This window comes from Oryctolagus cuniculus, chromosome 9 (genome assembly GCF_051225735.1).
Source record: "Oryctolagus cuniculus isolate XC-2025 breed Fujian yellow rabbit chromosome 9, ASM5122573v1, whole genome shotgun sequence".
Taxonomy (NCBI): domain Eukaryota; kingdom Metazoa; phylum Chordata; class Mammalia; order Lagomorpha; family Leporidae; genus Oryctolagus; species Oryctolagus cuniculus.
This window is the reverse complement of record NC_142875.1, coordinates 129,123,353-129,145,811: the sequence shown is the minus strand read 5'-3', so window position 1 is coordinate 129,145,811 and position 22,459 is coordinate 129,123,353. Positions and strand designations below refer to the sequence as shown.

At 47.8% G+C, this 22,459-nt stretch overlaps 1 protein-coding gene across 2 annotated transcripts in view; it reads left to right on the top strand.

Annotated features, from left to right (window-relative positions):
- Positions 1-8,361, top strand: part of PKP2 (plakophilin 2) — a 100,829-nt gene extending 92,468 nt beyond the window's left edge. For both annotated transcript variants that reach the window (XM_051850924.3, XM_051850923.3), the window contains exons 11-13: positions 1,540-1,729; positions 6,766-6,853; positions 6,986-8,361. In XM_051850924.3, coding sequence (XP_051706884.1) covers positions 1,540-1,729; positions 6,766-6,853; positions 6,986-7,054 — 347 coding nt within the window. In that variant the 3' untranslated portion in view covers positions 7,055-8,361. The remainder of the gene's footprint in view (positions 1-1,539; positions 1,730-6,765; positions 6,854-6,985) is intronic.
- Positions 8,362-22,459: the final 14,098 nt, after the last annotated feature.

The window sequence follows — 22,459 nt, the reverse complement described above, 5'->3', positions numbered from 1 at the left end:
CTCCTGGTCTCCCATGTGAGTGCAGGGCCCAAGGGCCTGGGCCATCCTCCACTGCACTCCCTGGCCACAGCAGAGAGCTGGCCTGGAAGAGGGGCAACAGGGACAGAATCCGTTTTGCCCTGACCAGGACTAGAACCCGGTGTGCCGGTGCCGCAGGCGGAGGATTAGCCTATTGAGCCGCGGTGCCATCCGAGATAATTTTTAAAACTCTTTTTAGGTCACCATTAATACTGTTGTAGAAAAACGGGTTCTATTAGCATGTTAGTGTATTTCTTCTTGGGCTTCTTATACACATTGTCCATAACATGCATTCATAATAAAAATAATTACTGATTTTTATGTAGAATATTGACAAACATTTCTTGTTATACATGCTTCTTGCCTATATTTGGGGGAGCATAATATTCTTTGCAGTTAACATATTCTTCGCATTAATCATATTCTTATCATTGGGACATTTAAATTTTTTCATTTATGTTCGAGTATACTGTTGCCATAAAGATCTCTCCAGAGGGGCCAGAGCTGCGGCGTAGCAGGTAAAGCTGCTGCTTACAGGGCCAGCATCCTATATGGGTGCCGATTCGAGTCATGGCAGGTCCACTTCTAATCCAGCTCCCTGCTAATGCACCTGGGAAAGCAGTGGAGGACGGCCCAAATCCTTGGGCCCTGCACCCACATAGGAGACCTGGAAGAAGCTCCAGTCTTTTGGCTTCAGATTGGCTCAGCTCCGGCCATTACAGATATCTGGGGAGTGAACCAGTGGATGGAAGACCTCTCTCTCTTTCTCTCTCTCTCCTCTGCCTCTCTCTGTAACTCTTTCAAATAAATCTTTTTTTTTAAAAAAAAAAAAAAAAGATCCTTTCAGGAAGCTTTTTCCATTTTAAAGTCATCTTTATTCCCAGAAGTAGAACTACTGAACTCAAAAATATGAAAATGTGGCCAGCACCGTGGCTCAATAGGCTGATCCTCCACCTGCAGTGCCGGCACCCTGGGTTCTAGTCCCGGTCAGGGTGCTGGATTCTGTCCCAGTTGCTCCTCTTCCAGTCCAGCTCTCTGCTGTGGCCTGGGAGTGCAGTGGAGGATGGCCCACGTGCTTGCGCCCTGTACCCGCATGGGAGACCAGGAGGAAGCACCTGGCTCCTGGCTTCGGATCAGCGCAGTGCGCCAGCTGTAGTGGCCACTTGGAGGGGGGTGAACCAACGGAAAAAAAGGAAGACCTTTCTCTCTGTCTCTCTCTCACACTCTCTAACTCTGCCTTTAAAGAAAAAAAAAAAAGAATAAGAAAATGTTTTAAATTCTTGGCATTTGTTGTATTGCTTCCTGAAAAGATTTTAAAGTACTAAGCATAGAATATCTCTTTTTAAATTTTTTTTTTTAATTTTGATTAGAGAGGTTACATCTTTTCAAATCTCTGTTAACCAACTGTGTTTCTTTTCAAAAATCTCCTTTACCTAAGATGTTGGAATCTTGAGATTAAGAATCAATCTTTTTAATCAAGTGGAGGGTTTTTTTTTGTTTGTTTTCTGTTTCATTTTGCAGCCAAAGAAACTCTGCCAGATTTAGTCTCCATAATTCCTGACACAGTCCCAACTACGGACCTTCTCACCGAGACTACAGCCTCTGCCTGTTACACACTGAACAATATCATCCAAAACAGTTACCAGAATGCACGAGACCTTCTGAACACAGGGGGCCTGCAGAAAATCATGACCATCAGCGCAGGCGATGCGTAAGTCCTTCTGCCTCTTTGCCTCCCACCACTCGTATGAGTGGCTACTCTAGTCTGAGTGTCCAGCCAGGGAGGACCACGGGCAGCGTGAGCACAGGCAAGACCCTGAAGCTGGGCCAGACGATCTGAGGTGGATGTTTGTCACCGTGAGTAAAATGCTGGTGAACACCCCATCCTGTGTCAGTGTACCGTGGTTCAAGTCCCAGCTCCACTCCGTTCCCACAAGTGCACGCTGGGGAGCACCAGGTGATGGCTTAAGTCCTTGGGTCTTTACCACCCCTGTGGGAGACTTGGATTGAGTTCCTAGCTGCCCCCTTTGGCCTGGCCCAGCCCCTGCCATTGTAGTCATGTGGGGAGTGAACCAGTGGATGGGAGGTGTCTCTTCTTGTTTTAAAAAAAAAATCAAGTTCATGGAAAAGGGGCATTAAAAGTCAAATTTGGGAAATATCAACACCAACTCCATAGATGTCTTGGTAGTATCTTCCAGCATTTATTGACCTAATGAGTTTATTTCCCAGAGCCGCAGCTATAGTTTGGGAACAGCGGAGTGTAGGCAAAGTGGGAGTCCTGTGGACTGGGAAAGAGGTTTCCTCTCTCACATCTGTGGAGCAGATGACAAAAAGCCAAGTGACTTAGAAGAATAGCACGAGAAGTGGGAGCAGCCGGCCGAGAAATTTTTGCTTCTCAGTTTTCTGTGTACATCTCTTCCCTTCCTTACTCCTCTGTGAGAGCAGGAGGTATAACACGTATGTGAGCCCTCCCACCTCCCTGGCCTGTGCATGAGAGGTCTTAAAGTTCATGGAAGAGGAATTTTTATGAAAAAACCATGCATGGATTGCAAAGGTCATTTCCACCAAAATAGACCTATCTTTTATTTCTATTTTCCATGAAATTTGTGAAGTACTTTGTATAGCCTAGTTATCACTAATTTTTAATTTAGAGGGATGAGATTGGAGTGGGTTATAAAGATTATCTTTTCTTCCTTAAAGGATTCTGAATTATTCAGCTTGTTACAAATATGTTATTTTTTATAAGTAACCAGAAAAGAAAAATCTGTTATAGGCTCGTTCTCAGGCCACACAGGTGGGTTTTGTGTGCAGCGCACAGACACGTACTGTGCAGGAGTGAAGATGGGGTCTGTGCTGCCCTGAGGTGAACATCAGCACCACCCCAGCCCACTGCATTGGAGGTCCCTGTGCTGTGCAGCCCCCAAGCCTGCAGAGCACCTGAAGAGGACCCCAGTCAGAGTCTGGTCATTAAAAGGAGCCCCGAGCCCAGTCCTGAACGGTGATTGCTTGGGAGTCAGCGTGTCCACCTGCCCCCAGAGTCCAGCAGGCAACAGGTGCCCAGTCTTTGTGAAGTGAATGAATAATCGCTTTAAAACAGAAATGACTCTCCCAGGTGATCCAACTTCTCAGACAATCACTGTAGGATGATACAGTCTTAACTACCTGAGTACTCAGACGTAATTGTTGCCCGTGGGATGAGGCCATCATTTTAGGCCAGTTCCTGTAGTTTAGCAAGGTGGGAGATGTGTCACTGTGCTTCTTGTAGATTGGTCAGTAAGTCCCCACACACTCTGTCTCCAAAAAACAAAAAGTCAACACGTAACTTCTACCTGCTTCTCTTTGCTTACTAGTGTTGAATGTGATCTGTAATTTATGGGCTAACCTGGGAACTACTTGTCATTTACAATGTTCTGTCATGAGTAAAAAACTCCAAGTGGCAAACAACCAGCTTGTAAAGGAACGCTCTGAAGGTGACACCCTTACAGTGTAAGGACCGTCCCCAAGTCCGAGTATTAGGGACGCCACAGCTTTCACAGAGCTGTCGTTTTAGCTTACTACCAAGAAGCCCAGGAGCTACAAGCATCCAGGAAGTACTAATTAGACGTCCCCTGCAAGGTTAGCACGGAAGGGAAAGCTTTCAGATAATGCGTGACCTCAGCGTGCGTCTCCATCAGCTCCACGTTCTGTATTCTTGGTTACATGTTCACAAGCCCCTTTGATACGGAGAAGTTTTATTTAGGGTTCTGGTATCGCGGTGCAGCAAGTTAAGCTGCCTTCTGCCATGCCAGCATCGCATATTTGAGTACCCGTTTGAGTCCCAGCTGCTCTGCTTCCAGTCCAGCTCCCTGCTACTGTGCCTGGTAAGGCAGCAGAACACAGGCCAAGGGCTTGGGCCCCTGCTGTCCACATGGGAGACCAGATGGAGCTCCGGGCTCCTGGCTTCACCTGGCCAAGCCCTGGCCATTGTGGCTGTTTGAGGGGTGAACCACTGGATAGAAGCACGCGCTCTCTTTCTCTTCCTATCGATCTACCTTTCAAATAAAAATAAAATCTTGGCCGGCACCATGGCTCCCTTATCTAATCTTTCACCTGCGGCGCCGGCACCCCAGGTTCTAGTCCCGGTCGGGGCGCCAGATTCTGTCCCAGTTGCCCCTCTCCAAGTCCAGCTCTCTGCTGTAGCCCGGGAGTGCCGTGGAGGATGGCCCAAGTGCTTGGGCCCTGCACCCATATGGGAGACCAGGAGAAGTACCTGGCTCCTGGCTTTGGATCAGCGCAGCACACCAGCCGCAACGCGCCGGCCCTAGTGGCCACTAGGGAGGTGAACCAAAGGAAGACCTTTCTCTCTGTCTCTTTCTCACTGTCTAACTCTGCCTGTCAAAAAATAAAAATAAAAAAAGAAAATGTGACATTTTTCTTTCCGTTTCTGACTTATTTCACTTAGCACGATCATCTACAGTTACATCCATTTTTTTTTTTGCAAATGTCAGGATTGAATTGTTTTTACGGCTGAGTAATATTCTGTCATGTATATGTACATTTTATTTATCTAAACAAATTTTAAATGATAAAGTTTTTTAAAAAATAAAAAGATACCCATGTCCCATAGCAGCAGCGTGCCTGACCCCAGCTCCCTGCTAATGCAGACCCTTGGAGGCAGCAGTGACGGCCCTCACAGTCAGACTCTTGCCACCATGTAGGAGACGTGGATTACTGAGTTCCTGGTGCCTGGCTTTGGCCCAGGCCAGCCCTAGCTCTTGTGAACATTTGAGGAGTAAGGCAGTGGGTAGGATATATCTGTGGGCTCTGTGTATGTATATATATTTATCTGCCTCTCAAACAAGTAATTTATTTTTTTTTTAATTTTTATTTTTTTATTTTTATTTTTTTTATTTTTTTGACAGGCAGAGTGGACAGTGAGAGAGAGAGACAGAGAGAAAGGTCTTCCTTTGCCGTTGGTTCACCTTCCAATGGCCGCCGCGGCCGGCGCACCGCGCTGATCCGATGGCAGGAGCCAGGAGCCAGGTGCTTTTCCTGGTCTCCCATGGGGTGCAGGGCCCAAGCACCTGGGCCATCCTCCACTGCGCTCCCTGGCCACAGCAGAGAGCTGGCCTGGAAGAGGGGTAACCGGGACAGAATCCGGCGCCCCAACCGGGACTAGAACCCAGTGTGCCGGCGCCGCTAGGCAGAGGATTAGCCTAGTGAGCCGTGGCACCGGCCACAAGTAATTTATTTTTATACAAAAGTCAGACATTTTACTAGTCAAGTGAAAAAAGAACAAAAAATCTGAGAAGCTGTTGATATTTAGTCACAAGTGGGAAGTTTAGGACCGATGTTGAAGCAGAACATCAAAAGCTAATGTCGTTGTCAAATTCAGTGAAGACTTGGTACAATCTTGTTGCATGTCAGCCCCTTTTATTGTTTTATTTTAAATTTTTATTCACATGTAATCAGCATACATTTCTGTGGGCGCAGTGCAATGCTGCAGCACATACACACCGTCACCTGACCAGACCAGTCACCTAGCCTTTCCCTTTCCTTTTGTTAGGAACCTATAACTCCTCTCTTCTGACTCTTTGTACCATTTAGAATGCAGTATTTTGAACTGTGGTAACCCTACTAGCCTGTGGGACACTAAAACTTGTTACTTCTCTGTGGCTGTGTTTAGTCTCTGTTGGCCATCCTGTCCTTTTTTTTTTTTTTTTTTTGGACAGGCAGAGTTAGACAGTGAGAAAGAGAGAGACAGAGAGAAAGGTCTTCCTTTTCCATTGGTTCACCCCCCAAATGGCTGCTACAACCAGCGCACTGCACGGATCTGAAGCCAGGAGCCAGATGCTTCCTCCTGGTCTCCCAGGGGGTGCAGGGCCCAAGCACTTGGGCCATCCTCCACTGCCCTCCCGGACCACAGCAGAGAGCTGGCCTGGAAGAGGAGAAACCGGGACAGAATCCGGTGCCCCGACCGGGACTAGAACCCAGGGTGCCGGCAGCGCATGTGGAGGATTAGCTAAGTGAGCCGTGGCGCCGGCCCTATCCTGTCCTTTCTAGCATCTCGTAGTCACTATTCTAAGCTCAGATTGACTTCCACATGAGAGAGAACAAATGGTATTTGCCTTCCTGTGTGGTTTATGTCATTTAACAGAATTATCTCCATGTCCTTCCATTTTGCTTTAAATATCTGGGCTTCACCCTTTTTTGTGGCCGAATAATGTTCCACTATGAATATGTTCCATGTTTTCTTCCTTGATTCACTGATGAATATGCAGCTTGATTTTATAACTTTGCTGTTGTTCCGGAACAGTTTTTCCATTTGCTCTGTACTAAAACTTATACAGTGATTCTGAAAGTATTTTAACAGTTGCTGCCATAATAATTCTTTTTATTAGCTTGAAAAATAATTTTATTCTATATTCATAGTCACCATGTCCAAAAGCCATATACATTTTTATTCAAACTTTCCCACATTTTACTCTGTAAATAATGCCTCATTAATATGTATATACAAATTCTTTTCTATAAATAAATTCAAGGGTTTGCAGCATGTCTAAGAATGTACTCCCTGTGAACAGGGATTTTCTACCCAACAAAAAAAGTGGTCCCAGCCAGTGGAAGCTCACCTTCTATTGGTCTTGTCTGAGCTCACAGATGGCTGGTGAGGAGAAAAGCCAGAGAAGGCGTAGGGATGGCGCAGAGGCAGCACCCAGGGGCCTCCTGCATTCTCACTGCTCTGGGAACATGTTTTTTTCTTTCCAGCTACGCCCCCAACAAGGCCAGCAAAGCAGCCAGCGTCCTGCTGTACTCCCTGTGGGCACACACGGAGCTCCACAACGCCTACAAAAAGGTAAGGGTGTAGTTTACAGAGTAGTGGCCCACTTAGTGAACCCTGGTGAGAAGAGACACAGCACTAAAAAACCTCGGTTTTCTCATGTGAGAATTGCGCTGCCTTTCACATTTCTGTTTGCTTATCCCGAAGGCTCAGTTTAAGAAGACAGATTTCGTCAACAGCCGGACTGCCAAAGCCTATCATTCCCTTAAGGACTGAGGAAAAGGGAAGGGGACTGTCAGAAACACCAGCCTCACCGTTCTCAGCTATAAGAAAACCCCAAAGGAAAACACCTATTTTTCTACCATCCAGCCCAGGAAACCCTGGAAAACATGCTTGCTTCTGTCCTTTTCTATTCCCAAGGTCTCCAGAATCCAGAAAATAAATCATCAGAACATGACTGTATTATTAGTCTTCCAGAAGACTGTTGCTACTTTGCTTCCAGTAGATACTGGCAGCGTGGCTTTGTCCTCTGCAAATAGTGATCCTTGTTATCAGGGCCTGTGGTACACGGCCTCCTGGAACCAAACTGTGAGCTCCTGTAGAATAGGCATTCACCGAATCATGTGTAAGAAACACTTTTGTATAGATAGGGGTTTTGAAAGTCTGATTTGTATTCCTTTTCCGGTTTCCATGCTTTCTCACTCACACGCACATTGTGTCACCGTTGAGCCACGAGTGTTTTGTCCTGCAGTGAAACAGAATGGCAGTGCCAAGAAATATCCACAGGTTCTCCAGGAGAAAGTTCAATGGCAAAATTGTTGGTTTGCTTATGTTACTCCCCTTGGGGTTTTCTTCCCTCTGATTTTAAGTGGACTTAAGAAATTTAGACTTCCAAGCATGAGCGGTTGTATGAAAAGGAAGTTGAGAGGAAGTGCTTATAGCAAATTTCAGAATTTTTTTCCACAAAGAAAGATAACTCTGGGTGTAAATGCTGCCCCTGAACACTGAGTCAATGGGACTCTTGCTCAAGGACATAATTTATACTGTTTGATGTGTGGATCTCCTCCGTCAGTGTCAGCTGTGCCCTAGGCCTCCTGAGACCAGGAAGAATGGCCTCTACTGTCCAGCACCAGGAGGAAGCAAGGCTCTGGGTCAGACTGCCGGGCCAGCCCAGGGCACCGAAGACACAGCTCATCCGTGAGTGACCTCATCATTAGCCCAACTTGGCCCAGCGCTTTGAAGAACAACGCAGACACGAATCTCACCGGGTTGCTCAAGCCATTATTTCAAGTCAGGGCACCTCCAGGGAAGAACTGTGAGGAAGTCGTGGTCAGGAAGAAGGGCCAGGCCAGGATGCTGGCGCGGTGACACCGTCGCCCTGTGAGGTGGATCTGTACTCCGTGCAAAGTCAGCTGGGCTGGGTGAAAACCATTCATATAGACATAGTCTCAACTGCAGTTTGTTATGTTTTACTTTTGAAAAACGATGCCATTTGTCATAAGAAAATAAGATAAAGAAAAATCCTTCAGACCCTTTGGGCCAGAAAAGCATAATAAAAAATAAATTGCCATTTCCAATTTGAATGTGTACTTAATTCTTTATTACATTTGTAACTTAAATTTCTTGTCAATTTTAAAAGCTTCATGAAGACAACTTAGGTTACAAAATAAAATTAAAGGACAAACTAAAATTAAAGATAATTTATCTCTTCTAGAATTTTAGCGATACTGTATGTTTTAAAGCATTAATGGAGCCTTGACTAGTAATAAACGCAGGGGCGCTGTTACGTCACAGCAGGTGAAGCCGCTGCCTGGGATGCCCCACCCCACGTCAGAGCACCGGTTCAGGTTCCAGGTAATCTGCTTCTGATGCAGCTTCCTGTCAGTGCCTCTTGGGAGGGGCCAGTGATGACCAGGCACTTGGGCCCCTTCCACCCTCGTGGGAGACCCAGATGGAGCTGTAGGGCCCTGGCTTCAGCCTGGCACAGCCCTGACAGCTGTGTGCATCTGAGGAATGAACCCACGATGGAAGATGCCTTTTTCTTTCTGTCGCTATACCTTTCAAGTAAATGAAAATAAATATTTAAAAATATTAAACACGAAACAAGGCAAAAGTACCATTGCCTGCATTGATGTCTGTGTATATTTGATTTATTTGTGCATCTTGGTATATGTGATATGATTGATACGGCATTTGAGGGTTTGACCTCATAAACTTTCATTTCTAAAAGTTCAATACTTTGTAATTCTTATATTTCTTCCCTACAGTTCTAAATTCTTCACCAGGAACATTTTCTGTAAGAAGTATGGGGCTAGCTGATGGCCAAAGCTCATAAAATGGAGAGAGAGAAATGTGCTGGCTGTTGTGAGGTGTCAGTGTGTTGTGAGGTGTCAGTGTGCTGTGTGAGTTGTCAGTGGGTCCACACCTGCGGCCGTGTCCTGCGCTGTCCCCTCAGCTTGCAGACTCCATCACTCCTTTACTGTTGGAACACTTGGGGGGAGCCCTTGTGTGGGTGAACGATAATTGCACTCACAGGTCTGTGCACAAAGCTCTTTATTTCTGTGACCAGCTGTGCCCGTATCATCAAAGGAACTGAGGCCGTGTTGGGCCTATTTGTTTATGCTGGGGTTCCAAAGGCTTCTCAAGAATTCTTAATATGGGGCCAGTGTTGTGGCACAGCCAGTTAAGCTGCTGCCCGTGACGCCGACATCAGTACGGGCACTGGTTCAACTCCCGGCTGCTCCACTTCCCATCCAGCTCCCTGCTAATGGCCTGGGAAAGCAATAGAAGATGGCCCAAGTGCTTGGGCCCCTGCCGCCCATGTGGGAGACCCAGATGGAGTTCCGGACTACTGGCTTAGGCCTGGTCCAGACTCAGTCATTGCAGCATTTGGGAGTGAACCAATGGGTGGAAGAGCTCACACTCTAACTCTGCATTTCAAATGAAAAGAAAAATCTTTAAAAAAAGAAAAAAATTCCTAGCTGTCTTCTGGAGTATGGGGGGTTCCTGCCCTAGATTTCTGTCACTAGGAACATTTGTACTGATGGAAGTAAGCAAAGAGTTACAGGGTGGGAGAGGGGGGATTTACATGTCAGGTGGGCGAGCAGGCAGCAGCAGATAAACTGATCTCAGCCCAGTGCACTCCTCTGCAGGAGCAGTTCCTTAGGAGCGATGAGAAATACCCGTGTGTATGGAAGTGCATACGAGTACATAAACCTCATACACACTGTAATACGTAAGACTTCCCTTAACGAAAACGTACTGAATTTGCTACACTGGAAGCAGGAGCCCTTCAGCATGTATGGACTTTGAACAGGAGTGCCGAAGCCTCAAGTCACAATCTGAGGATTAGGAAGGAATTTAGAAGGCATCTGGCCAAGTGCTTTTCAGAGTATCTTCTTGTGTTCACAATCAGCCCTTATTAATGTGGCAGAGAAGAAAAACATGCAGTCGTCCATTCAGCGAATGCCCAGATGGCCCTGTAACTGCTTGTTTTGAGACTTGATAACTGCCGCATTAAGGGATTTGTGGGAGGGAAAATGAATAAGGAAGTGGAGCTTTCAAAGTAAAATTCTGTCTCAACGATTTAATGGTGCTGAGTTTCATTACTGGTGAAATTTAACCTCTTAGGAACTGTAAGAAAAACTTCTATCATATTCAGGAAAGAAGGATCAAAATTTCATATGTTGGTGTAAAAGTGATTTATTTTTCTATCTTCTGGTTCCTTCTCCAAATGCCTACAATAGCCAGGGCTGCAGTAGAGTGAATCCAGGAGCCGGGAGCTCAAACTCGCTTTCTCACATGGGTGGCTGGGACCTACGTGCTTGAGCCATCCCCTGCTACCTCCCAGGATGCCAGGTCGGACGCAGAACCAGGACTTTGACAGAACCAGGACTTTAGCCCAGGCATCCCAGGCAGCGTCTTAAGCGCTGCACCACGCACACCTGCCGCCAGAGAAGTGATTTAAAACCTGGGAAAGCGCAGAGGATCCTGAGAGCCAGGTCGTGCACAACCGATTGCAGAATGCAGCCATGTTAAACGCAGAGAAGGCTCCGGGTGCCCTGTCTGCATACCTGAAGGACTTGGGTAGAAGGTGACAGTGCAGAGGGCAGGACTGGCGTCAGCAGGTGGTGGCTGGGGAATAGTGGGCACGCTCGTGTAGAGTTCTTGTCTCAGCCTCAGAGTAAGGATTTGCTTTCTTCTTTCTTCCTGATAACATGTTCTGTGTGTGCAACAAAAGCCTGAAGGAGAGAGAGATGAATCGCAATCCCTGTGTTGTAGCTGGAAAGGGCGAGAGGGGCTGCCTGTACCCGGGTGGTCTGACTTCTCTCTGAGGTCCCCTGCAAATCAGGAGCCAGGCTGGTGACCACAGTGGTCACTGCGGCGATCCTTTGTAAAGACTGCAGTGTGTAACATGGTTAAGAAGAAGATGCTAGGATGCCGGTTAGAGACCTGGCTGTTCCACTTCCGATCCAGCTCCCTGGTAATGCCCTTGGGAAGGCACTGGAAGATGGCCCAAGTGCTTGGGTCCCTGCACCCACACCCACACAGGAGACCTGAATGTAGTTCCTGGCTCCTGGCTTCAGCCTGGTCCAGTCCTGGCTGTTGTGGCCATTTGGGGAGTGAACCAGTGGACAGATCTTTTTACTTTCTCTCTCTCTCTAGGCTGTGTAATTCTGCCTTTCAAATAAATAAATAATCCTTAATTTTCAAAAAAAAAAAAAAAAAAGGATTGATTCTAGAAGCAGCCAACCCGGGTTCAGATGGCAGCTTCTCCACTTATTAGCTGGGGTACATTTCTGATCCTGACAGAGTTGGCTTTCCATATCTATAATACGTGAGTGAAAGTAGCATTCCTCTCACTGGCTCGTTTTGAGGATTAACTGTTTAATAAAACAGCACTGAAAACAACACCTAACAGTGGACTCAGTAAATGCTAAGTGAATTACCAGGAGGTCTCTGGTTTGGCGACCTTTGCTTTTCTTTTTAAATCCATCTCTTTCAAATTTTTCTTTGCAAACATGATTGGTTTAGTTAAAGGCTCTACCTGTCCCCAACCTGTTTAATGCACACACACACACACACACACACTGTGGGCCACAAAGTGCCTCTGAATTTCTGTTGCTCAGAACGTGAGTCCTTTGTGGGTGCTGAAGTGTGAACATGAGACTGAATACCCCACTCTGAATTCGCGGGGGGCTGGATTACACAGATCCAAAGGCTGCCTCAGTTCTCAGAATGTGCACGTGCACATGCGCACACACACACACACACACCATACGTGTGAAATCAGAGCTACGTGAGTGTGGGGAGTGGGCTGGGGAAGTGCGTGCTACCTGTCACAAGCCTCATCTAGAATACACACGTACACACGCACACACACACACACACACCATACGTGTGAAATCAGAGCTATGTGAGTGTGGGGCGTGGGCTGGGGAAGTGCGTGCTGCCTGTCACAAGCCTCATCTAGGTGACCCTTGATGTTCTGCTTCTGTTGTAAATACCTGAGCTGACAGGGATCTAAGCCCCTGGCAGGAGGACAGAAGGCGTCAGTTGGTTTTATCTGGTTCACAGCAGGGCTCAGGAGACTAGACCCTTAGTAAGGAGCCTATCTGGAGTTAGTCCTGCGTAGGCTTGGAAAAATCTGAAATCGGTGATTGCGACAGATCGGGATCCTGGTTTTGTGCCTGGAGTCTGCTACCCGCAGGCAGGCAGATAGCTGGGAAGGAGGCTGTTAGCCGGTGGGGCCAAGAGATTCCCCGAGGCAGGACAGACATTCCAAAGTCACATCTAGAAGCAGTGACATCTCTGAAGCCCTGTGGGGATTTGTGCTTCTAAGGGGTACAGCGGGCAGGGAAGGAAGCAAAGTCCCAGCTGTCGATGACCGACCACCAACCGACCGTCTTGCTGTCCTAAGGACAATGGATCCTTTTCGGGGGGGGGTGCTTTTTGGTTCTCCTTAGGAAAAAAGTTCGGGGTTTCCATTTTTTAGTTACGTCTTCTACTAATGTGTGTGTTGAACACCTGCTGCTGGAGCCACGGACAGGGGAGATGTGACTTCAGGCGCAGTCGCTCAGCTTGTAGGGGGGCCCAGTGTGACCAGGATGAGCTCCTGCCGTTAGCGTCCCTGGCTGCACCTGAGCGATGGAAAGTCCCCAGCCGTGGAGGGTCGCGGTGCTCTAGACCCGCCTGATCATCTGCGCTGGGTCTCTGTCGCTAACAAGGGGTGGTGAGTTCTGAAGACACCGTCATGTTGCGCCAGAAAACAGAGGAATGGTGAGCAAGGAAAGCAACCTAGCCAGTTACAATAATAGGGAAATACTAGTACACAGAAAACTGACCATTTCTTCCTGTAAAACTTTGATCTCTTTTTTCCTGTTGTTCTAATTTAGAGACTTCTGCAGTTCCTAACTTTAAAAAATAGGAATAATCTATTTCAGTGGTTTTGCCTTCACAGCTTTATGTAAGAATTACGTGTGAACGTACTAGTGACACACTCGTATTTCCTCTGGTGCCTCCTACCTAAGGTGCCCCAGTTCTTTATCTCATGCTCTGTTTCTCCTCCTTTGTCACTTAGGTTATTTCATTTGCATTTGTTTTAAGATTTTATTTATTTATTTATTTAAAAGAGCTACAGAGAAGGAGAGGCAGAGAGAGGTCTTCCACCTGCTAGTTCACTCCCCAAATGGCTGCAGTGGCCAGGGCTGGGGCAGACCAAAGCCAGGAGCTTCCCCCAGGTCTCCCATGTGGGTGCAGGGGCCCAAGCATTTGGGCCGTCCTCTGCAGCTTTCCTAAGTCATTAGCAGAGAGCTGGATCAGAAGTGGAGCAGCCAGGACTCAAACCCGCACCCTTAGGGGATGCCGGCACTGAAGGCAGCAGATTTACCTGCCAAGCCACAGCACCAGCCCCTCATTTGCCTAACAGTGACAAAAGAAATTCAATTGGTTTAAGCAAAAAATATTCTTCTTTCCTATAATAGCAACATCAGAATTAGACTCTGTCTTGGCTGTTTGAGCAGCTCATTGAAGTTTTCAAGAACCCAGGTGGCTTCCATCTTTTCAAAATCCTCAACATGTTGACTTTTGCCCAGTGGTTGATCTCTACATGTTCACAAAATTGTTGCGTAGCTCCAGCCATCTCATCTTCCCAGAACATAAGATAAACATTGCTTTCTTACAGCCTTTGAAAAAGATATTTATTTGTATCTACTGGAAAGGCAGAGCAACAGAGAGAGAGAGAGAGAGAGAGAGATCTTCCGTCCACTGATTAACTCCCCAGATGCCCACAGGGCCGTGCTTGGCCAAAGCTAGGAGCTAGGAATTCCTTCCAGGTCTCCCGTAGCGGTGTAAAGAGCCCAAGAACTTCAGCGTTCATCTTCTGCCTCCCAGGATGCGTTAGCAGGAAGCTGGATCAGAAGCAGAGGAGCTGGGACGGGCGTTCCAAGCAGGGGCTCACCTTGCTGCACAACACCCTCCCTCACCCCTTTCTATGTAAGGCCTTCTTGAAAGCTCTCATTCCTTACTGCCGAGAATTGCATTACACATCTGAAACTGCTGCTTGTTTTAAAGCCAGTCACGTTCCACCCGAGGCTGGTCTGCCTCTCTTGAGGCTTGAGGGTAGTGAGTAATTGGACGAAAGCAGGGGTTTACTGATCTGGGGGGAAATAAACTGCAGAGCAGTAGTCTACGTGGTGTCTGCCCTATGTAGGGAAGCTTCCAGAAGAGAGAATTCAGTGTTGGAGCTCATTTATTTTGTCTGGCCTTTCAGAGAACCTCGTTCCATGAAGTGCTACAGGTACTCTGACCTCAGAATCAGCCCTTAAGGCATCCTGGTCTGGCTGAAAAGCCCGTGAGAGCCTTTGCCAAGACATCGTGGCAAAAAATGTCCTACAAGAAGGATCTCTGTGAAAGAGACCCCAGGGGAGAGAAGTGGCCATCAAAGAAGGAGGTACTTTTCTCTGAAGGGAGGAGAGAACTTCCACTTTGCTTATGGCCTTGTTCAATACTGAGGGAGTTTGTGGATTCAAAAGGCTTCCATAGCCTTGGAAGCTCGTGTCAAGAGCCTCAGGTGGTCACTGACATCATACATAAGAGCGTTAATTGTTAAATCAACAACAGGAGTCACTGTGCACTAACTCCCCATGCAGGGGATGAGTTATATTATGTCCTCTGTCGATGAGTTGTATTATGAGAGTTAACTAAGCTTGTTCCGTTTTGGTTTGTGTGTGGGTGTGTGTGTGCAAACTGTTGAAATCTTTACATAGTACAGAGTTGGTCTTCTGTATATAAAGTTAATTGAAAATGGATGGGAGTTGGCCGGCACCGAGGCTCACTAGGCTAATCCTCCGCCTTGCGGCGCCGGCACACCGGATTCTTTCCCGGTTGCCCCTGTTCTAGGCCAGCTCTCTGCTGTGGCCAGGGAGTGCAGTGGAGGATGGCCCAAGTCCTTGGGCCCTGCACCCCATGGGAGACCAGGAGAAGCACCTGGCTCCTGCCATCGGATCAGCGCGGTGCGCCGGCCGCAGTGCACTGGCCGCAGCGGCCATTGGAGGATGAACCAATGGCAAAGGAAGACCTTTCTCTCTGTCTCTCTCTCTCACTGTCCACTCTGCCTGTAAAAAAAAATTAAATTAAAAAAAAAAGAAAATGGATGGGAAAGGGAGAAGGAGGAGGAGGCGGTGTGGGAGTGGGGGTGTGGGGGTGGGTATGGTGGGAAGAATCACTATATTCCTAAAGTTGTACTTATAACAAACAAACCAAATAACAGAAAGTGCTGCGGGTGTTTGCCCTGCAAGTTTTTTGGCTGTAGTTGGGGCATTGTATTTACAACAAGGTGCATGAAGCTTTGTGAATAGTCATGGGTTAAGCTGCCACTTGGGGTGCCCACACACCATGTCAGAACACCAGTTTGAGCCCTGGCTGCTCCACTTCTGATCAAGCTCCCTACTAATGCACCTGAGATGGGAGCAGAGGATGGTCCAAGTACTTGGGCCCCTGCCACTCTCGTTGGAGACCAGGATGGAGTTCCTGGCTCTTGGCTTTGGTCTGGGCCGTTCTTGCCTTTTGTGGACATTTGGGCAGTTAACCAGTGGGTAGAAGATTGCTGTCTCTCTGCTTTGCAAATAATATATTTTTTAAACCAAGAGTCATGGAAGAGGTAGGGACTGTAATTAGCCCAATAATCGTGCCTTCAAGGACAATAGAAGGTTAATAAACCCAATGCTCGATTGGATAACAGGAGGTGGAATAGCATAGCTGTAGAGGCTATTGCACATTTTTCATACTCTCTTTTTTTTTTGACAACTAGCATTCCTCTCCTTTGAGTGGTCATTATGAAATCCGAGTTCTATCTTCATGGACACAGTCTTCGTGGAGGAAGGCTGGCCTGCACCTGCCATTGGACAGTCCCCAGTGCCCCACTGAGACACCAGGGGGTGGCAGCTTAGCCAGCAGAGACCATGACGTTACCTCTGTGTGACGGGGGGGATTTGTTTTGCTTTCTGTCAGTTTTACCTCGTGCTTGCTAGGACTGTGAGGGAGTAAAATGGAATGATTTCAAAATGCCTGGCTCCTGGGCACTCCTCGGAATGCAGTCATCACTGCCCGCCTCCTGCAGCTCTGGCGCTGCGGGGGGATGCCCAGCGTCCTGCTGCCCCTGCAGTGTCTCAGGCAGCGAGTCCCACAGAGCTGAGACGGAAGTGTGCAGAGGAGGCGAGACGGCCTGCTGCACTTCTTCATGCCCTCCGACCCCTGTCTCGAGGTTCTGGTTACTCCTCGGCTGCTGACCTGTGACCCCCAACCCCTCAGCCTGCCGGTCTCCCTACCCCGACCTAGCTCTGTGCTCTCGGGGGCGGGGGGTGGAGTGGGGGGCGTCAACTCGGGCGGGCCTTCCTGGGACACAGAGTGAGAGGTCGCTCCTTCGCTGTCCTGGCTGGCTGCAGCCAGACACACTGTGTCCTTGCTAACCCAGGTGGAAGTGCTGAATAGGTTTTCTTAATTTAAAAAAAAAAAAAAAGTAAAGTAAAGAAAAGAAAAGAAAAAAGAAAAGAAAAGTCAAGTCGCTTGTACTACCCAGGGTAAATAATGGGTTAGGCCAGTCTAACAGTAACATTGATTTCCTTTTCTAAAAAAGAAGACTTTTTTTTTTTTTTTTATTTGAGGTGTTCACAGCCGGCCGTGTTTTATGGTTGTGTGACAGGTGTGGTGTGCACTGCTCATTCCCCCACCAAACCCTTTCTCCTTACCCATCACAAAGTTTTACCGGGACACATGGCACCTAAAATACAGGCTATGTTTCCCAGAATCCCCTGCAGCCGACCGAAGGGAGGGGATCAGTGCTGGCCGGTGGGATGTAGTGAGATGTTCTCCCACAGCCACCTGGCCTGTGACCAGATGCCTCCCAGGGTGCACAGGAGCCGGAAGCTAAGGAAAGCAGGCTGATAAATACAGGGTAGCTGAGTGCACTTGTTAGGAAATGAAGGGGCCGGAAGCTGTCTCAGATCCACATCCAGGCAGACTCAGGACCTGGACATGGCGTCTGGGTGCCCGTTCCATTTGATTCTCCCCAGACTGCAGACGATCGCTCGGTGCCCTCTTCCCCAGAGGATCCTTCCTGTAGGGACAGGCACATGGTTTTTCTTGCTCCGCAGCTCCGTCTCCCAGCCTCTTACCACATTTTATTATCTGGCTCACATGGGTGAATTTCCACTCACATGGGCTCACTCATTCACGCAGTCAGCTGAGGTTGCAACTCATTTCCTCCCTCCTCCTCGGAGTGAACTGAATTCTGCAAGCGCACAATTATAATTCATCTCTGTATGCTTTGTTGTTTAGCCTGTGTCATCAGACATCAGTTTTATTTTTAAAATGTCATCTGAACATTGTTGGTTTGGGGAACTGATTGAAAAGAATTTTTAAATTAAAATTTAGAGAACAACATTCCTTTTAAGAAATGTTTTTAAATATTTTCCTTTTCCCTGCTAGGGGAAAACCATTGCCCCTGAAACTTAACAGAGTTGAGTCCATGGGAAAGGAGAGGCACCTCCAGGTCTAGGGTTTACAGCCAACTGCAAAGATTTCCTGGATCAAAGTGCTCGGCGGTCTGAGAGGCTTCAGAATCGTTTTTGAACAAACTCCTACTGGGGATGTTGCTTTCCAGAGCTTTAGTTACATTTTGGTGAGCAGATAGTTCGTCCTGTCTTGAACAAGTGGAAATTGTGCTAAAAGCTGTAGGAATTTCTTCTGCATCAGGAAACCGTGAGAGAAAGCCCATCTGCAGCAATGCTCTGCCTTGCAAATGAATCGTAACTATTCACAGCGTTACGACCATACAGAAACCCAAGCAGTTAGCCAGACTCCTCATTCTCAGACTTGTTGTCTGCAGTTTACCATTTCTTGACTCACTGCCCGTGGTTCATTATTGCGGTGTTGTGGCCTCAGACCTCATCTTTGGTAATCACTGCAGTGACACTCAGAAAGGACAGAGTTACTCGTGCAGAGCCCATGGCCAAAATGTCTTTCTATATCCCAGTATCCACTGAGTCTTGCTTATCCTTTCGACCTCTTTGTTTTGTTTTGCTTTTAGGAAAACATTTCCATTATAAACGTCCTCAGCTGTACCAAGGCAATTCAGAGTTGATGGGAAAATGGAATTAAAAGATAAGTTCATTTTTATGACTTATTTATTTGAAAGGCAGAGTAATAGAGAGAGAGAAAGATCTTCCATCCAGTGGTTCATTTCCCAAATCCCTCCAGGAGCCAGGAACGGCGGCGGGAATCCAAGCGCTTCTGCTGTCACCTGTTGCCTCCCAGGTGCATGCACAGGAAACCGGATCAGAAGCGGGGGCCGGACTGGGGCTCCCAGACAGGATTCCTGGGGGGTGCAGGCATCTCCAGCAGCAGCTTAAGCTGCTGTGCCGCAGGGCCCACTCCTCCTTCAGTTGTTCCGCCAGCTGTGGATCTAGAAAACGACCTACTGAGAATTTCTCGGAGCTTCACCAGTGCAGGGATCCACCCTGTGACACAGATCTCTGGGAACGGTGCAAAGAAACATCTGGAGAGACAGCTGTCACCTCAGTGTGCTCCCCGGATCCCTGGCAGCTTTTCTCCTGTCCTTGAGCTTAACTTGTCAATCCTGTTCATTCATTCAACAAACATTTGTTGCCTGCTGGATGTCAGATACAGTGCAGAGCACTAGGGATTACATCTCACAGGGTCTCTGTCCTCACGGGACATTGTCAGTCCCCATGGAAAACTGGATGGTAAAAACTTTCGTGGATTTATCATTCACTTATATAAAGCTTCCTTTTCTTTGTTCCAAAACTGTTTAAATGAAATAATATCTATTAAATCTTTAGCATGGGCTCACCACTGTTCTTAGTTTGCACCTAAAGAAATTGGCAGGGCCGGGTATGAAATGTGGCATAGCGGGTAAAGGCACCTCCTGCAGTGCCGGCATCCCATATGGGCGCCGGTTCAAGTCCCAGCTGCTCCTCCTTCTATCCAGCTCTCTGCTATGGCCTGGGAAAGCATCAGAGGATGGTCCAAGTGCTTGGGCCTCCGTACCCACACAGGAGACCCAGAAGAAACTGCTGGCTTTGGCCTGTCCTAGCCCTGGCTGTTTTGGCCATTTGGGGAGTAAACCAGTGAATGGAAGGTCTCTCTGTCCCTCTCTGTCTCTCTCTCTCATTGTGTGTGTAACTCTGCCCTTCAAATAAATAAAAATAAATCTTAAAAAAAAAAAAAAAAGCTGGCACCATACCTGGAGAGGCAGAATGCACACACAGAGAGACCAGCCTGAGAAAGCAGCAAAGCCATTTATTTGTGGTTTGGCCCAGGGAGCTACAAAAATGAAGAGAGAAAATCGACTCCTAGACTCCCCTTGAAAGAAGGGTTGGACCAACAGGAATGATTTCCAGTGGCTGGAACAGCACCTAAAAAGGTGTCGTGCAGGCAAATCCTTGTAGAGGGGTTGGGGGAAGCATTCATGAACGCTAAATCCTCACTTCCAGCAAATGTCTTCAGCCCTTGTCCGTTTGCCATTGCTCCCGTCCCCATAGACGTTAACCATGCTTAACCCTCTGACACCACGGTTCCTGGTGAGCTCATGCTCTAGAGTTGATTTGAAGAAGGCAGAGCCAAGTCATCTGTTCCCAGGTACGCCCTGGAGACAGCAGACAGCCCGCACTTTGGGGTGCACACTGCGTGCCCAGCAGCGCGCTCAGCCTCTCATCGCATCACCTCCGGAAGGCAACACTTGCTGCCTCCAGTTTCCACCTGAGGCCATCGAGGCTCCTGGCGGTTAAGTTGCCAAGGCCGCGTTGGTAGTAAATGGCGTGGCCAACATTCACATCTGACTTACAGGCTCCGGGTGCCAGGCCCTTGGGGGAGAGAGCACAGTTCCCTGTCTATCCACACAGTTTATTTTGTGAAGTTTTGCTTCTGATCTTGCCACGTTTCGCCCAGTACTCGCTGACTCAGAGCAGTGGTCCGTTAAGCCATCTCTTTGTAATGGCCTCGTTAAGTCCTGAACAGTGATAAGCTCGGTTATATGGCCCGTCCTTCTGGTAGAAAACTTCTCTCTAATCTTCTAACGACCTCTGTCACGCACAGAAACTTCCTTTCTCATTCTTAGTAGACCCAGCCTTTCCCACACTGCGAATTCCAGGATAACTGGCTAGTACGCTGATAGCCACCGCCCTCAGTCCTTGAAGCTGAGCCACACAGACCTGTCACAGGGCCTTTCAGTCCTGTCCGCTCAGGCAACACCATTCAGCTCAAACATCTGCCCTGCCCCCATGTCTTCACTTGGCAAACATCCTTCCAGATGACACGCAACATAAAGCTTGGTGATGATATCCCAGAACCCCGAGCCAAGTTGGCTGAAACTGTTTGACAGATCTGTGGTCCTGCTGTTTGGCTGGTCAGTCCCTTGCCATTCACTTTAAAACAGCGTTCTGAACAGCTGGTTCTGCTAGAAAGAACTGTGGTCAGTGTCGCCCACGTCTTCCTGCGTGGCCTTGGGGAGGACCTCAGTGGCACCTCTCGGTGCCCCTCTTCGACTCCCCGGCCCTTTCGCCTCTGCCAGTTCTGTCTCCTGGGATGCCAGGGAGGATTGTAAAGTTCACCAAGGGGGCAACGCACTAATGTTAACACACAACCCTCTGAAACCTAAGTGGACGTCTCTTCTGTAAGTGAAAACCTCCTCGATCCATGAGGGAATATGAGTAAAACAGTTGGGGGCGGGGGCTTGGTGAATGCAGCCTCTCAGTAAAAACAAACAGGACTGGATCAATCCAAGGAAGAGCTGCGCTGACAGCACGAGGTAGCCCAGAGCAGAGTCCACGTTCAAGTTGCGGCTCTGCCCCTCAAAGTCTGAGTTGCTTCCATTTCTTCATGTGTACAACTGATATTCAAATACGTCTGTGTCATGGAGCTGTCCTGTTGCTGCAGGGGCCTTTGTCTCTTAGTTACACGTGTTTCTAACCCACATGATTAAAATCGTGGTAGAGGACTTCCCAAGGTCGGGAGAAGAAGGGAGGGGCCCGTCCTGGGAACGCAGTGTGCTTGTTACCTGCTTCCTGTGGAGTGACTGTCCGCTTGGCTTCCTGCTGGTGGCACCGAGGGATGGCGTTAACCCTTGCCAGACAGCACAGGCTCAGGACCGTGTGCGGAAAAAACATCAGTAACTACCTACCCATGCGCAGTATTGTGTCAATTCCTGTGGCCACTATGTAACGTTAGACTATCCAATCAAATGTATGCATGTAGCCATATAAGGGAGACAAAGAAACTAAAAATATATATAAGGAAATACCCCTCTTTATTCCGGGCTCAGGCTTTTGGATAAGAAATTCCACCTGGTCCTTATGCCAGCGTGAATAATAAGACTTCTTCCTGTTAAGAGGCCTTGGTGTCCTGCCTCGGTACACGAGTCCTGTAACACCACCTCCCAGATTCTAACTTGGTGGTCTTGGATCATCAGTGGTGAGTGAAACCCTCGGAACAGAGGATCAGCAAGTTCCTCCCAGCTCTGATACCTTGGGCCGCCTGGCCTCACAGATGCCTTCTCTTGGTCCTCTCCTAACATGTACAAATGAAAAGGAGCTAACCGGCATTGTGTGTGACTTCACCCTCCTTCCCTAAACTCCAAGTCCCCACGTGAACAAACCCAGCCCCAGGTCTAGCCCTCTGGCAACTCTCAAAGCCACCACACTGGCATCCTTTGGAGAGGAGGGAACTCCAAGGTAAAGAGAATCAGGCACAGAATTCTTTTCATGGTGTCAGAAACACTGGTTTCAGTCTCGCAGGTGAAGCATCAGACAGAACTGTGACTTTTCAACAGTGACTTATATCTTACAAGAAAAACTGATCACTTTGATAGTATTCAACTGTAAAAGATGGAGGTTTATGAAGAGAATTCTAAGTAGAATCGAACAGTTTTTTTTTTTAAAGGGAACATTTAAAATTCTTTTAAAATTAGGATCACTTAGCTTAGTAAGAAGAGGCAGAAGGCAAGCTGAATAGTGGCCTTCAGACTTGAAAAGATTTTGCAAGACAGAATCAACCAATTTTGAAGCTCTCTTGGGTGCAGAATGTGAAAATCCCCCTCCTTGGTGTCTGATGGTAGCAGAGCTGTTGCTTGTCCTCATGGCCCTGTGCACAAAACTGAGTTCCTTG